General features: G+C 25.2%; 1 protein-coding gene across 1 annotated transcript in view; it reads right to left on the bottom strand.

Annotated features, from left to right (window-relative positions):
* The window catches only part of LOC135925356 (uncharacterized), a 29,135-nt gene extending 11,298 nt beyond the window's left edge, over positions 1-17,837 (bottom strand). The window contains exon 1 of the mRNA XM_065460629.1: positions 17,032-17,837. Within this exon, the coding sequence (XP_065316701.1) occupies positions 17,032-17,535 (504 nt within the window). The 5' untranslated portion in view covers positions 17,536-17,837. The remainder of the gene's footprint in view (positions 1-17,031) is intronic.
* Positions 17,838-18,350: the final 513 nt, after the last annotated feature.

The raw sequence follows: 18,350 nt of genomic DNA on the forward strand, positions 1-18,350 counted from the left end.
CATTATATATACAATTTAATAGAGATTAGGCAAATTACTAGTTATTAGATAAGAAATAATATTCATGGTTAAATTAAATAAGGAATCATAAAAATACAAATTAAAAAGATTTTTCTCTAAGATTCATGCACATATGGTTTATGGTTAATTTTTTAAAATCTAATTTATAAAAACCGGAACGGACCGAAAAGAACAGTTATAAATTCGAAATCGAATCAAACCGATATGAATTTTTTCAAAAAAAATCGAAATGGAACAAAACCTTTAAAATTTTTTAACTAAAAACCGAACCGCTATATTTAAAAGTTCGAAGCCATGATTTTAGGCATGAAAGATTTTTAATACATAAAAATCACAAAATATTTTTTACAATTTTTTTTTAAAGTTTAAGGTAAAATTGATTAAAATCCTAAGAAAAATTTAGAACATTTGAAACTCTGATTTCATATACATTAATATACTATAAAATTTGTGGTTCATACTGTATTTTAATGTGATATTACCAGTTATTTTAATAATTAGTAGGGATTAGCTTCGTTTTATGTTTTAGATATTGTAGATGGTTATTATTAAAACCCATTTTAGAACAATATTCTTATAAGCCCTCAAATAGTTTTCAGAATCCTATTGAGGCGTTGAAAAAAATTTAACTGGCCTTAGTAAATGTATCCAAAATCTCCCTTGCCAACTATGAAAAGATATTATAAGAAATGGTAGAAAGCTTAGTGAGAGTTAAACTGAAAATAAATTATATTTGTAATTTTTTTTACCCAATCAGCAGAGATTTAAACCGAACCTGAATCGTTATTATTTACCGAACCCTAAACATACCGTTAAAATATTTGGTGCCCGAACTATTTTTAATGAAACGAACCTGAAATTGTTATTTATATCTGAACCCAAACCGATATTCGTTATGGTCTTGGTCCCTGCCAGACAAGTTTACATTGTATTGTAATTATTTCTTCGATTTTCAAATTCAATACCTTTTTTATACAATTCATATATTTTTCAACCTGTGAAATTTATAATTTATGCGATATTTAAATTTCTTTTTTTATTATATGATTTAATTTCTTAGACATAAAATCACAATATTAACGGGCGCAATATAATTATCTAAAAAAAAATTCATTATTGTAATTTCTGTTTGTTTGCATTTTAATTAAATAAATATCTGACATTAATTATTTCGAAAAAAATTATGAAATACAAAAGAAATTTTTTTTACATTGGACACCTACTCAAAATTTTCTGTTACGCTAAGGTATCGTATTGACAAGAAAATTGGTTAATTATCTAAAGTTAATTATAATTTTTTAAATATAATTTACTTGAAAATATCCTGATAAAATAAAATAAAAAATGATATAACACAGCAGATACTAGTAATTGCAAGTCTTTCTTAAATATTTTTTAAAAAAAACAGAATTCTTTAAAACACTTTATACAAAGTTTGGGGAAAGGGACAAAAAAATATGATGTTAAATCTCTTAAGGTTAATTTAAGATATTTTTTTACAAGATTCCCAAAATGTTATAAGAATTATTAGTTTGGCAATTATGCCAGTGCATCTTATTATTATAAAGATAGATTTTGTTTTCATGTTTCGTTCCATTCCACTTTCCGTAGTCCAATAGCGAAATTAAGATATAATAATCCAAATACAACTAATATTTTGATAATGAACATAAATTTTTATCATTTAAAAAAAAATCGATAGGGTAGAAGATTTTAAATATGCAAAAAAATGGTTTATGTATGCTTGGTTGATTTTCACTTAGTATTTATTATATGGTATTTTTATTTCATCGTTCGAAAAGAAAAATATCATGATTAAAAAAAATAATAAATATTTGTATGCTAAATAAGCTACTAGTTTATATTTTTATAAAATAAAGGCGGCGGAGTGGATTTTAAGTATATACATATATATTGTAAAAATTAGCAATAATATAATAATTATGAGATTACTTAAGTTGGTAGATAAAAATTGGCTATATTCGTTAAATCAGATTAACGCGCCGAAAAATCCAAAAAGAGGGGTGAGTTAACTTATTTTTGCTTTATCCTAGGTAAAAATACCCGATGCTGAGGTAATAGTTTTCAACTAAAAAAATAAAAATTACCCAATTGTATGCGTGACAGAAAGTGAAGGTATGACAGACTTCTACTGAACCCAGATCTGTGGACATGGTTTCTCGTGAATCAGTTATCTGTCACATTTAACGATATTATATGTGGTATAAAAATTTTATTTTTACGAGCACAAAAATAACTGCTATTTAGATTTTTTAAAATTAGGAATGACAATAATTTGATTGACTTCCTAAGGAAATTAGATCATTTCTGAACTCTGAAACCAGGCTAAAACCGGGTTGGGAAGGAAAAAAAGGCGGTGCTTTAGACTGGATAAGCTTAAAATTATAATTTTAAAAATAAAATTAGAATTTCGGTTTCCCATTGATTGACGTGATTTTAGAAGATATTTCTCGATTTCAATTAAATTAAAATCTCCTTTAAAATAAGTTTATCGATTTAATTATTCTCTTTTTTTCATAAGTTGAATTAATAATTAATGGCCGAAATCAAATTGATCTACTATATATTATATCATATTCATATGTTCCCCATATTTTGGCAAAGATGCTTTTTAAAAATTTTAAATCGATTAATTAGGAAAAATAATAATAAATAATTGTAGTCTATTATTAAACTATTAATTGCTCTTTAAATAAAGGGTTTATATCTATTTTCATGTTTAGTAAGGATGTCTAAATGATCCTAGATTCAAAAATATTATATTGATAATTGGCCTAATAATGTCAGAGATCAAAATGTTATTTTTTTTTAAAAAAATTTAAGCTCCATCACGATTTTTTTATAAATAATTTTAACTCAGCTTGGCTTGCCCATAAATATTTTTAAAATTCCCTGTTTTAAATAATTTAGTTTGATATTTTATTTCAAATGTAAATTCCGGGTTTTGTAAAAAAAATACGACCCGCTTCGAGCAGGGTTCGGGCACCGTTTTAATGGTAAGACTGTGATGATAATAATACAGTAAACATACTTAGATCTGTATTCTTAAAGTGAGATTGACTAATTAAAATAATTAAAGAACGAGATATATAAGTATTTGTAAATTTTGTTTTGTCAAATTACGAATTTATCAATTTTTATTTAAATATTATGTATATATTTACAAAGTCAAAAGTATAAAAAAATTAAATACAAACTCTCCATATTTATTAGAAGAATCTATTTTATTTAAAAGTTTCTTATATTTGAAAATAAATTTCGCGAACCCTTCACAATTCGTGGCAAAATTCTGATTTGCCATATATTCGGCTTCTAATAAATCGATTGGGAGCGAAGAACGATTTTTTAGCCTAGAAATTCATTAAACTATGAGGCCGCATTTGAATGGGAAATTATATATAATTAATTAAATATTTTTCCCAAATTTATTACTAGAATAGAGTTTAAAAATTTCATTTATTTTTGTTTTAATGAGATAAATTCTCAGTTTTGCCGAATTTGGAGAGTATAATAAATTCTGCATAACATTGATATTTACAATTTTAAGTATAAATCTCCCGCATCGGTTCATTTTTAGTGCTCAGCGTGGTAGGTTGCTCATTTTAAAAAAATGTTTTAAATTTGAAATCGAAGTTCTAGAAAAGAGTTAGGTCGAAAAAATAACAGCCTCGGATGGATATCTGGGCGGATCTGTCAGATGTGAGCTCTACTATACAACCCGAAATATATTAATAAAATAAAACACTTTTATTAAATATCATCATTTTTCTTTAAATAATAATATGTTAATTAAAAAAATGTATAGATGGGTTATTTTTAAATATATTAATAAATTATCAAGATATCACAAAGGAAACCTAATTTATATTCGTTTCTTGTAATTTTTTTTCCAAAATGTATAAGTATGAAATAGAATAAAATAAAATAAGAAAGTAACAAAATTTCGAGTATATTATGGCTACAAATATGATGCCTTTAGGGGGCATATCTTAAAAAAAATTTCCATTCTTTGATTATCCATAACATTTTATATTATATATATATAGAGAGAGATATACTAAATTAAATCCAATTAATTGAAGTGACTGAGCTACCTTTTTTTAACTTTAAATTTGTAACGCTATCATATTTTAAAACGCAATTTGGATGCCTGCAACGGGCGGGAGTGGGTGGGATAAAAAAATCTAAACAATGGAAGTGCAAAATTTTTTATAAATGGGTGTGGGATAGACAAAGCGGGCATAAAATATTCTTTTATAATTTTAATTTTAAAAAAATAAATAAACACAAAACCAAATTTTACAGGGATGAATGGTAACAACACTTTGAAACAGTGGCCCCTACAACTGGGTAGGGGGGGGGTCCGAAGCAACTGCTTTAGTAAATTTGAGTGGGGCTTTATTATTTAATTCTTTTACTGTTTTGTTACATCCATCATGATCAAGTGATTTCTGGTTTATAAATGTAATAATAAGGACCCCCTCCCAACTTAATATTTAATTTAATATATATTGACGGAAATTTTGGTCGATGTTTAGTAAATTAGGTTGTTATCCGAGATTTCTTGTCATAAATTATTTTTCCAATTTTAAAATATGCCTAAAAATATTAACCAAAGAAAATACAAATGCCTAATTAAAAATTGCAAATCGCATAATATAGAGATGATAAATGGATAGATTAGAAAAAGACATGGTGGGCTTAATTTTATCGATATAAAGAAAAGCTTTGAAATAGTAGCTTTTAAGAATGTTATTCAAAATTGGACAAATAGAAAAGTAATTTTTTTTACTAAATATTTAATTATTTATACTTATCTTATTATAAAGGGTATTAAATCGCAATTTAAGAAAAAGAAGTAAAAATTGGAAATTCAATGCTTTGGTATAATAAATATTTTTAATTAATATAATTATCTTTTAAAAGTGTCCTAATAATAAAGAAAATGTGTTAGAAGAAAATATAGTATCTGATGATTCTGATAATGATCATGAAATTAGTAAACCTGAGGTCATTTAATTACTCTTATTTTTTATCTCTGCTATATTTTTTTATAAGCAGACACAGAGCAGAGATTTGATAAAGTAGAACAAGAAATTCCTATTATCTCTATTCTAGTAATAAATATTAATTTAGCTTTATTAAATTTTAATGAATACAACATATGCAGTTTAACGAAAGATTTAATGATGATTCGATGAAATTTTTACATCAAACATCATTTTTTACGCCAAAGGGAATGGCAGAAAAATCAATTATTAAAGAAGATATCGAGGATATCTGTGAATTTTACAATTTATATTCAAGTCAAATTTTCGAAGAAATGTTGAAGTTTAGAAATATTTATAAGATGGCCAAAATTGGGAATGTAATTATTACTCATGACCTAGAGGTTCAAGAATCTAAAGATTTGTCAGATTCTGAGAATTGTAAATTTATTTAATTAAAATATTTTTACCAATACTTTATTTAGTTTCTTCTGATGATGATGATAATTCAGAGACTTACGATTCAGATTGGAAAAACTATTCATTTATTTTACCTTATCGTCTACTTTTAAATTTTTCCGCTTTCCCTAATTTAATAATTTTATATAAATATTTATTAACCATTCCTACAACCTCATGTACTGCCGAAAGAGTCATGAGTAAAATTAAATTAATTAAAACGACTTCGTAGTACCATGAAGGATTCATTTCTCAATAATTTAACCATATTTATTATCAATGGAAAAAAATTTATTTAAACAATTCAATATTGATGAAATTATAAATTCTTTAGATTTCTCTTCCCCTAATTTATCTAAAATTATTAATTTAAAAATAATATTTATAAAGTATATATTTTTTGCATTTTATTTATATTATGATGCAATAAAAATTATTTTGAAATTTATGGGTGTCATAAAATAATTATCATTTTTTCGAGGGGAGGGGGGGGGGTACTTTTTAGGGGGGGGGGTATTCTGCTTCATTTGCTCAGAAAGTGTAGGGGCCACTGCTTTGAAAGGATCTTTTTATAATTTGTTTTGCATAACGTCGTAAATTATCCTAATGCAATAGCATTTTATATCATAGAGTATCATTTAAAAGTTAAAACATAGAATGTATCATTTTATTTACAACATGCAAAGTATCATTTCAAACGAAACGACTATTTAAATAGGTATGAGTTTAAAATTGATATTTGAAGCGTTAAAGATTTGAATTAAAATAATACACTTTAAGTCAGAAATGATACACTGTTAAGTCGAAAATGAACTATAAGAAGTAAATGCTATATATTTATATAATCATTATTTTAGAGTGACAGATGCGGTTAAAAGGTTGGAAGACCTTAGCAGAAACGCAACAAATTATTAGAGTTAACCAGCTCGAGGAGAGTTATAGTTAGAGAAGTTAGGGCTAATACGTTAAAATGAGCGTTATCTGTTTGCATTTTAATTTAATAAAATTTGGGCATTATCTAGTAAATAGCTTATATGCTATAGGACGCTATATATTATAATACCCTTTTAAACTAATGGGTGAAGGATATTATATTTTTCAAAATTTTTTATACTAAATAGTAAGTGGGTAAAACCCTACCCATTGCAATCCTTTAATCCAACTGCCTAAGTTAATTTTTTCAAAAAGTGTATTTGTACTTTTAAAAAGTATTATTCAGGGTTCTAAACCAAACTCAAACTTCCGAACCGAGCCCAACCCGAACTCGAATTTCCGGACCTAGCCCATGCCGAACTCGGACCGAAAATATTTAGATTCACAAACCCGACCCCGATATTTGATTGATATCTTCAAAATAAGTGAGACTGTGTTAGGTCTTTCTGGATCCACCTGAACCAAACCCGTACTGAATCCAGAGAAAATTTTGCTAGATTTAGAATTCCCAATTTTATATTTTATTAAAAGTCGAATTATCAATTATAAAAAAAATATTCCCAAAAATGTCACTAATTAAAAATCATGTGACACATAAAAAATGTTTATAATTATAGCGTGAAGATTTAGAGAGAAAAGAAACGGGGAAGAAATTTCAAAAAAAAATTTCTAATAGTATTTATTATTTGTAATTTTGTTTTAAAAGTGAATTTATTCCTAATTTCAATTTTTTTTACTTTTAAGAGAATATGAAAATTTCGATTTTTCAAACATTTTTCACTGTTTTGAATTAGATAAAATTTATAATAAACTAAATGGGTCTTAATTTGAGCCGATTTTTAAAAAGGCTCATTAAGTATTTTATCCAAATAATTATTACGCCAGACTGAAGATTTTGCTCATAGATGGCACAAAGGTTTGAACATTTAGCGAAATCTCGAGGCTTATGCAATATTTTTCTGCCTAAAGTGAGTTTACCGTTTTTAAAAATCGGCTTAAATGGAGCGATTTTGCATCACTAAATATCAGAGTTGTTAAAAGATACTTTTTAAAAAATAATATCTAGATACAGATATTTTAATCAAAAATCTATCTAGATACAGATACCACATTTTTATATCTGATCTAGATACAAGTATCTAGATCCTTTAACAACTCTGCTAAATATATATATTTTAGATTTAAAAAACTTTTTTTTATTGTCTCTCAAGAGGACGAGAAGCAAAAAAAAATGTGACTCAAAAATTTATAGATCCCATGAAAGGAAAACCTGACAGATTGATTTCATTGTATATAATTTGGAGATTAGGAATAGAATTTTTTTTTTACCCTATAGCTAATATATCAAATTTGGTTTTAAAAATAAAATATGTAAAAAGTAGCATTAAGAAAATGATGTATCATAAATCGTAATATTTTTAATAATTTTCATTTTTTTAATTGTATCAGAATTAATCGTTTGATTTATTGGTCTCTTTCTGCCTACTCAAGTTTAAACTGAATTAGTTCTAGTGTTAAAATTTCTAATAATATATAAAATAATATTGTATGGCGGTTATTCTAGTTTATTTTGATTTTTAGAAGTAATTTATTAATATTTAAATAGGATTTTGTAAGGATATTAATACAATTGGTGACTGTAAATAGCCCTCCCCCCAAATAAAAAGTTAATGAATCATTATTAATAATGGATAACGCATTACCTACAGACCCGTAGATATAATAAAGCTAATAGAAAATGGGCAAATGTATAGCTCAAGCTAGTCGTGCACGAGTCCGCGCCAAACCTGCTAAATTTACACCTTGGTTCCAAAACAAGCCTTTATTGAATAGATTAATAATGAGAATAATTCTAGATGCAATATACATTCATGGAAAAGTAAGGCATTTACTTGACTAATTATTAAAATGGCGCATCGTAATATATTAATCTAATGCTAAAATTATCTTATATAATCAAGACTTTGTATTTAACTTAGCTCTAATTTTATGATTTAATTATTGCAAATAAATTAATCAAAACATTTTTATATCCATTAATTTTTAGATGTTATTGTGATAAGAAAATGGCCATGACAGGTGATAAAGCTTAATGGCTACTAAGATGTGAAATTATGTCATATGCAGAGGAAATGACAAAAAAAATTTTTTAAAAAAGGGTACAATAAAAACTTGACAAAGAAAATTGTTTTATTTTTTTAATGTAACTTCTATGACATATTTTGTTAAAAGTTAATTATAATTTTCTTTGTTATTTTTGTTTAAAAAAAATAATCCATACTTTTTATTATTATTATTAAAAAATTGTTATAAAATACTTACTTATCTTCTCTCCTAAAATTTATAAAATTTTGATTATTTCTATTCTATCCGCTGAAATTGGTTGGGGTGGTAATGTAAATTCAAATTTTAAATGTCAATTTACAGTTAGCTCATTGAAAATAAATAGATTCAGATAATAGTAATCTTTTTTTCAAAAAATTAGCGAATTCGAGTAATTCTCAAAATTTTATAAAAGTAATGAGTAGCATTCAAAAATCTAAAAGTAACTAGTAGAGTTACATTTTCTCTAAAAAGTAGCTAATCATCTAGTTACGAAGTTATCTCTTACTATTTGATTTATTATAAAATAATTACAAGTTAAAATTAGAGCTCTCATATAACTATAGTTACATTAATAACACAAAGGGAAAAGGTCGCATCTTACCTTGCCCCAATAGCGTCCCGTATAAGCCCTAAATTCTTGTCAAATATAAACCATAGATAAGCTAAATTAAATGGAAGAGAATTTATTTTGATATCAAATGGCGATTTAGATTAAAAAGATTTTTATTCCCCCAAATTATATGGAATATTAATATAAACTTGTAAAGAAAAGATCAAATTAACAAGGAATGAAATTAAAGGGAATTCATTCTTTTAAAAACTTCGATATTCAAAAAAAAAATTGTAAAGGTTTGATTGCCATGCTTTTTTCACATAGTGTCCTATCTGAATCAAATTAATATTGAAAAAAACGAAATTGCAAAAGCCACTAGTTTAAAAAAGGATATTTTTTAAAAAAAAAGCTATACAACGAATTAGTGTCAGTTATTGGAATTCCCAAAATTTTCTCACCCATATATGCTATGGAATTCGTTTTACACGTGTTATCTAAAATAAATTTCCATGAGGAACGGATAATGAAGCATTGTTGTCAGATGAGAGATGATATTGTGTTTTTTTAATGAGAATATAATAATTCATATTCACATCACCCATTAAAATTTTGTATTTTATAAATTATAAGTAATCCCCCCCCCCCTCCTCCTTCTCTTCATCCATTAATTTTTCTAATGGAAATCGATATTTCAAAAAAATTAAAATAATATATGAAAATGCCACTCCACTTTTTAAAGTTTTTTTTGTAATAATTATACACTTTTGGCACTTTTAAATGAAACATAATATAAAATATTATACAAATTCTTCACTCTATATAATAAGTTTGTATTTTAAAATCTTATGAATTATTAAATTTTATGAAGAAATATAAAATATAATCATAATCTTTAAAATGTATAGATTTTATTATAAATAATTGTATAAAGATGTTCAACGAACTCTGAAAAATAAATATGGGAGGAGATGGAGAGTGATAAGTATGTGCAAACAAAACGAACAAAAACTTAATCTTCTTTGGATTAAAATAAAAAAAATATATTACAAATAATTGTTACTCACAATTATTATTATAACTTGGATAATTGAGTATGATAATAAAATTTATATTATAAATTTGTATGTAAATAATAGATTTGTCGGATTTAAAATATAAAAATGTACCTAATATATTTTTTTTAAACAATTTCTCAAACTCGTAGAAATAGAATTTGTAAGCCCGGCCTGAATTTCAATATATTTTTCTTCCAACAGTCAATATTTTTTTCTAAGTGAAATTCCCTATAAACTGTTAAATATAATTTTTTAAATATATTTTTTTCTACTAAAAAAAATAATGGTGGGCTTTTTTTTAAATTTATTTTCAATTTTACCAATTGCCATTTCCCAATTGAGTGTTCCAATACATTATCCCAATTTTAGGTGCCAAAGATAATATTTTTTCATTTCATAACTCTTTCTATTAGAGGCTAGTTTTTAAATATCATGAAAGAATATGTTTTAATTAACCAATAAAAAAGAGGGTATTTTTTATTATTATTGAATTTTAAGAGTAAATCAATTGTTTATAAGAACAAAATAGTCTACATATAAACTAAGCAAAGGTAATCATTATTTTGAAAATATTATATATGGATATTGATTTAACAAAATTAAAATATATCTAAATTAGTTTATTTATTCTATGGTCGTTTGTAACCCAGTATCCTTAAAGTATATCGACATTATTATTATTATAATACATGTACTGCTTTATTCTAAACCCCAACCATATTTTAATTTAATGAAACAATGCAAATTTCTATACACTAACACCAATCTCTTAACTATTTTTATAAAATTCCAAGCTAGATCTGAACCATACAATAACATTATTTCAGATGAAATAATCAGAAAGAGCTTTCATATTTACATTGTATTAAGAAGCATTGACTTTATAAATTTCAATAAAAAAAATTTAAACAGAGGTGATTTAAATCTGGATAATCGAATCGCTTTATATTAGTCAACCCTATAATATTCTCCATACTTTTAAAAAATAAATAAGAAAGACGATAAGTGATACCCCATGTCATCTCTTTCGAGGTCACCTTTCAAATATTCGAATTATTGTTAATTATAATGCGAGAAAATGCTCTATAATATTATTATCAAATTTTTCATTTTATTTTTTTAAACCTTTTTAAAGTGACAGAATACTTATTTTTTTACAAATATTAAGTCATAACAAACTGTCACAATTTTTTTTCATCTTCAAAATTTATCACTTTAACGCGACAAATTTTTTGTTAAAAGGTGTGGGGGGGGGGGTAAAGAGTGACATTTATTCGTTTTCTTTAATACATCTAAAAAGCACGCTAGATTGCAAAATTATATTTATTTACCTATTCTTTATACTATTAAATAAATAGTATATGTAGATATATTATTTTTGTTGGAGTTTGTTTAATATATAAATTTTATAGCCATCTGATAATGGTAACTTAGTGGCTTTCATGTTTTTTTATAAATATAGAAAATAGATAACAATGATAAAAAGGTTATTGTTATTATCTGAGTGAATTTATTATAAAATATATAATTATAATAATATACATCAGTGTATATACTTAAAAAAAATTTTATTAAGAAGTTTAAGGTAGTATTATTTATATCTAAAAAAATATATACAATGCCCGCCTTTCTAGATAATTATTGCCAGAGGAACCTTTATTCTATATAAAAATAAATAACAAAAAAATATTATAAGGTAGAAAATGTTTGGTTTTTTTATTCAAAGACCTGCAGGCCGGCCTGGGTACACGGGCCGGGCTTTATAAATTTTTTTAAATATACCAGGGCCGGGCCTGAAAATTTTTTTAAAAAAATATCCGGGCCAGATCGGATATTTTAAAACCAAATATTTGAAATCGCCATTATTAGCTATAAAAATCAAAAATAAATAAAATATATTTTAAAAAAATCCGGGCCGGGTGAAAATTTTTTTTAGAAAAAAACCCGGGCCGAGCCGAAAATAATTTTTTTTTAAAAATCAAGGCCGGACTTTATAAATGGTACCTCTGCAAGTCTCTGATAAATATAATTAGAGAAATAGAGTAAAATTAAATATTTTATGAAATTCGTATTGAAGGGCTGAATAATTTATATCAGATAGCAATAATGATGCAATTTTTTTTTCCTTTTCCTATGTCTATTCTTATTTTCATGACTGCTCTCCGGGGCTCCTGACAGAAACAATTTTATTTTAAGTTATATAAAATTAAGTATATATAGAGGCTCATAACTGGCCAGCTAAAGTGGCATATTCTTAAGAGAAAAAGTTATTATAGCCCTCTAAATTGCATTTTGCGAATTCGGTTTAGTTGATGATAATAATGCATCTTTTCAGTTACAAATAATTTTAAAAATTTTATAGACGAAAGAAATATTTAGCTTTCAAAACAAAGCTTTTTTGTACATTTTTACGAAATGTCCAGTATATTTTTAAAATTTTTTATCAATATTTAAATTATTATAGAGTATTCTTTGAGCAGTAAAAAAAAATTTGTACAGTAAATATAGTTTGTTCAGAAAAACGCCTTTATCTTTCAGGCTTAAATTTTTTACTGAAATCAACTTCGTCGAGTATGTAACTTAAGAATGAAATTTGTCTAAGAGTTATGGTTATTTCAGGTCATAAATATCTTTCGGCTGACCTATTTCAATTTCAAATTTTAGCTCATTAGCAATTATTTTACCTGAGATAATGGGAATTAAAGGTACAACGATTCTTTTACCTTTTACTCAAGTTAAATATTAGTTTTAAATTAAATTTTCCGAATATTGAATTTAATATTATAATAATGGGAGAAACATCAAAATTAAATTTTTTTAAAAAAATATTGGTCATCTTATGTCGATTTGAAGCTTGAAAATTAATATTTCAACTAAATTATAAGCTCCAATTTTTCAAATTTATATTTTCTATTATTATTCTTGCTAGTGCTGTTATTTAATATCGGACCAGATCAGCAGATATTTAGCGTTTTCAAAAAATATCGGATCGGGGTGATCTTTATTATTTTTTTGGTTATTTTATAATTGTATATATAATCATATAATTTTTTTTACTTTATAAATAATTTCATAATAATAAATTAATGATAGGAAATGAATATACATTTTTCTGTTGTAATGTATAAAAAAATAGTTTATCTATTTTTTGTTATATTACCTGAAAAGAGGAAAGGATTTTAAAACATCTAACGAGTCACATTCCGTTAGTGTTGCTAAACCGCTCGATTTAGCCAATTTTAAAAACGAATAACTCAAAATTTTAGCCAACATGCTTATTGATTTTCACCACAGAAATCAGAAAGGTTTGGACTTCTATTGGCGAAATTTCGAGGCATAGGCAATAATATTTTGATTTGCCCCTTTTTAAAAATCAACTAGAGCTGTTTAACAACACTACATTCACCCATAAACTTTGCAAATATTTTAAATGAGAAGATTAACTTATAAAAAATAAAATACACTTAACATTCGTGAAAGTTAGTTGGTTTTTTTTAAAGTAAAAAATATTGATATATTTATGACATTGATACAAAAGATGGTAAATAAAAATCAATATAAATATCGGTTCGGTGAAAAATTTATGATCGGCAGAGCCCTATATCTCACTATTTTTCTAATAATTTTTTCAATAATTAGCGCGGCGGGGTAATTATTTAAATAAATATCGCAAATAATGTATCAAAAAACATAGATGTCACTATATGTGAACGTTTAAATGCAATAAAAGACCTTTTTTATCGTTTAAAATTATTTTAAGTTTTTTTTCAATATGCATAATATATTAATCATAAATCAATTATAATGCCTTAAAATGATTTTAAACGATAAAAACGGCTTTTTATTGCAATGAAATGTTCATATATAGCGACATCTATACGCTTTTTATACATCAATAATAATATTTAAAATAATTACCCCACCACGCTAATTATTGAAATTATTAGAAAAATAGTAAATAATAATTTTAAAAATTGGACTTCATTCATAATATATTCGAAATATTTATTTTAAATTTTCAAATGGACATAAAATGACCAATATTTAAAAAATATTTAATTTTGATGTTTCCCTCATAATTATCATAAATTGACTTAGTTATTAATAATAGATTCAATATTCGAACTTTCTCTTCTCTGGTAATGTTACCAGTTTTCCAAAAATAAACTAACGAATTATTTTTAATTTAAAATCAACCAATTATTTAACATCAGTAAAAAAAGCTGATTTTTGTACCTTTTATCCCTAATATATCAGGTAATATAATTGCTAATGAGCTAAAAATTTCGTTTTTGATATAACTAGAACATATAAACGTGCCTACAAATTTTTATTGAAATTGAAGGTCGGCCGAAAAATTCAACTTTCTTGCTCATTTGATGATTTAGTTATGTTAGTTTGTTCTTTAGAATTTATAAATATATCAATTCATTAAAATTGAGTATAATATTTTAAAATTTAAGCCCATCTCGGTTCTATTTTTTTTAAAAAAATTCGAACCGAGCTAGGATTTAGAGATTTCTAATTCGATTTGATTCCTATTCTCGCTAATTTTCTCAAATATGTCTAGAATCTTAGTTTTATTTATTTTCCTGCAGCACCATCCAATGTGGAGAGTTATTAGCAGTGTAATACCCAAATGCATACAAAACTATTTTTCAATCAAAAATGAGGCAAGGAGCTGTGCAATTAGGTCCAAAATCGAGCTTGGGCCATATGTCAGGCTCGATCATAAAAGGTTTTTTGATTCTCTTATTAAAATAAAGAGATAATTCAACTAAAATTTGAATGGAGCACAATTAAGTGATATTCATTTAATTTAACTTTATATAAATATGTATTTAATATTTTAATTTTAGGCTAGGACAGATTGTGCCTATAACTAAATAAATTTTTGGGTCACAAATTTTCAGGGCCTCTGGATGTCTCAGGTGAGAGTAGTGAATTTATTTTACTTGCAAATTAATTAAACCGTGCACACATATTTTACCATGTGTATATAATTAAAATAATAGAAAGACAAATATTTACTGACATAGTATAGTTACAATATATTGGAAAAAATATATATTTATTGAAAAGTTTATACAGAACAACTAAAATACTGATATCTAATCATTTATACTGGTATAATTTTTTTTAAATATCAACAACCTTTGTTGTTATACTGATAAAGTATTTTTAAATAATACTGAATTTACAAAATACTGGAAAAATAAATAACAGCCATTATTAAAGGTGCGGTTTATTTCTAAACTTTAATTTAAAAGTTAAAACAATTATAATATTTAAAAATTATAAATGAAAAGAAAAATGTGGATAGATTCTTAGTAAAGGTAACCTAGGACTGGTATACAAATACACCACTTTAAAATCTAAAAAAACTCAAAAAAGTAATCAGCTGTATTGAGAACTATTCTAGAATCCCACCCAAGGGATCTTGGTTGATAAAATAATAAAATCCCATTTTGTTTCTATAATCAATCTTAATGTGGTTGGCTCTAGAGATGGTTAAATTGGTACTTGTTGACCTTCATTAGATTTAGTATAAATATACATCCAATCTCAATAATTTACAATAGGGGCCTATGTCTATTTACAGTTTATTTAAATTGGATTGGGCTACTAAAAAACCCTGATCCATTCCATTACTATCATATAATTATAATATTTTCAATCTTATACACAATTTCTTAATAATAAAAAATAAATAAAATGAACAAAAATTCAATATTCAATTTATATGTAATTGTCATGTTTAAAAAAATTCGAATTATTATTTTTTAAAAAATTTCTAAAAAACAAGATAAACAAGAAAATGATTTTAAAATATTTTGAGTTATAATCAGCCATATGAATATAGACCCATTCAGTAGTGATCTGCATTGGGCCTAATTTTTCAAGCCTGGCCTGGCCCGAACTGAAATTTTTTTTAAAAAAATTTACTGACTCAGCCCGGTTCAAATTTATTTAAATATAGAAATTAATCCTTATAATTACTCAAAATAAAAGACATATGTTATGTTGTTTTGTTTCAATAAATAAAATTAAATATTTTATTTTACATATAAAATTCAATATAAAATTGATAAATTTAAGATATATTTTAAAAAAAATTCAAGGTCTGACTCAACCCGACCCAAATTTTTTTTTAAATATTAGGCCCGGCCTGAACTTGATTATTTTTAATAGAATTAAGCCTGAGCCCAGCCCAAAGCCCGTTCAGGCTGAACTGGACTCTGGGTACGAGCCAGGCCTAACTTTGAAAATCTCTACCATTCAGCTCATTTAGCTAGAAAAAAATATTCATTTACAACCAGACCCATACATTATTTTAAAAATATCCACATTATATATTTCTAGGCTGAATTTGAGTGGGGATTTTTTTTTGGGGGGGGGGGCTTGGTTATATTAAATGATATAATAGTTAAATTAATATAAATAGAGATAGTTTTTACAATAATTTAAGTTAAAAGATAAGACTATCATTGTTTTTCTCTAATATATAAAATTAAAGATTTGCCCCAAAATTTTGAGCAAAAATTGAAGATTTATTTTTAAAGAAGATCAAGATCCTTTTTAAATAAATTTATCATTTCATCATGAAAATTTTTTATAAAATTTTGAGCAAAAATTGAAGATTTATTTTTAAAGAAGATCAAGATCCTTTTTAAATAAATTTATCATTTCATCATGAAAATTTTTATTAATAAAAATCACTAAATGTTTTTTACAAAAAAAAATTGCAATTTTAGGTGAAATTTTTAAAATTTTATTTAAGCACCCTGAAAAAAATCTTTATTTTAAAAAATCTTCATTTTTAGAGATCAGAAATCTTTGAAGATTTTTTGTTTATTCTCAAACTCTAAAAAAATGTATTATCAAAATTCAAAACCTCACAATCTTGTATTTGGCAAATATGCAATCTAGCATCAGGTACAATTTCCATGATTTCATTTAGAGGTGTATAAAACTTTTTATTTGATAAATAGGTCCAAGAGTTAGAACATGTATTATTTGGTAATATTTTGACAATTAATAGAACAGGTTTTGACTTTCTTCCACCACAATCCTCTGCTATAATTTTTAGTATGATGCTTTTACCTATATCATAAATCACTGGTTTAATATTCCTTACCACACCATCACTATTTATTTCAAATATGTTGTGCACACTATTGTTATCATGTTTTTCAAATGTCTGATCTCTTATGAATGTGTAAGAACATATTGAGCTATAATCATATGAACAATCCTTGTCAATAGCTTTCAGCTGTATAATTTTTTTATAAAATTTACCTACTTCCATTTCAACATTATATGATTGCTGTTCAAAATATGGATCATAATTATTAACATCTAAAACTTGAATGTGAACTGGAACAGTTTGAGAATACATTTTTGGTTGACTTCCTTCACATTTAACTGCAGTAATATTAAAATCATATTGTTGATGAAGTTGGCAATTAAGTTTTTCAGTAGCTACAATAGATGCAAGTCCTGTTATTTTATTTTTAATGTGTATTTGGAATGGAAGTGATATGTTCTTAAAAACTGCAATTTCATAATAGCATATTTTAACTCCTGGTTTTGTAATAACTCGAATGGATGGAGTTATTTGAACTAAATATTCATCTTCTCTAATGATTCCAAAAAAACCATTATTTAATTGCCTTTCCGTAATATCAAATTCGATTTCTTTTTTACAAAAGAATGGGCTAAAATATATACTTATAATAATCACATTAATTACAAAATTTTTGATTCGCATAATATAAAAGTTGAGTTTTTACCTTATTACATGATTTTGTTATATTAAAATATCAAATTTAATTAAAATCATAAGATTGATTAACTGTCATGTTAATAAAACGTGACATGTTATGCTGTTATATGAAATTAAGAATTAATGGTTAATTTAAAAATTATAACTATTAACTTTAAAGCTTTATTTTTGGGATATTTAAAAATTAAATATTCATTTTTTTTACTAAATATAACAAGGGGGGGGCAGAGTGAAACCCCCCCTCTTCGGAAATTTATCTTGTGAATATCATTTTAAGCTAATAAAAAATATCCACCTTAGTCCTCTCCCCACCCCCTGTCCCCCGAAAATGAAAAGAATGTAATAGATAATATTTTTTTAACTGAAACTATTTATTATAATTCAAAATTTTTTGGGAAAAGCATTTATGTATAAAAAAAGTGAAACCA

This window comes from Gordionus sp. m RMFG-2023, chromosome 2, assembly GCF_954871325.1.
Source record: "Gordionus sp. m RMFG-2023 chromosome 2, tfGorSpeb1-WG-v2, whole genome shotgun sequence".
Classification (NCBI taxonomy): domain Eukaryota; kingdom Metazoa; phylum Nematomorpha; class Gordioida; order Chordodea; family Parachordodidae; genus Gordionus; species Gordionus sp. m RMFG-2023.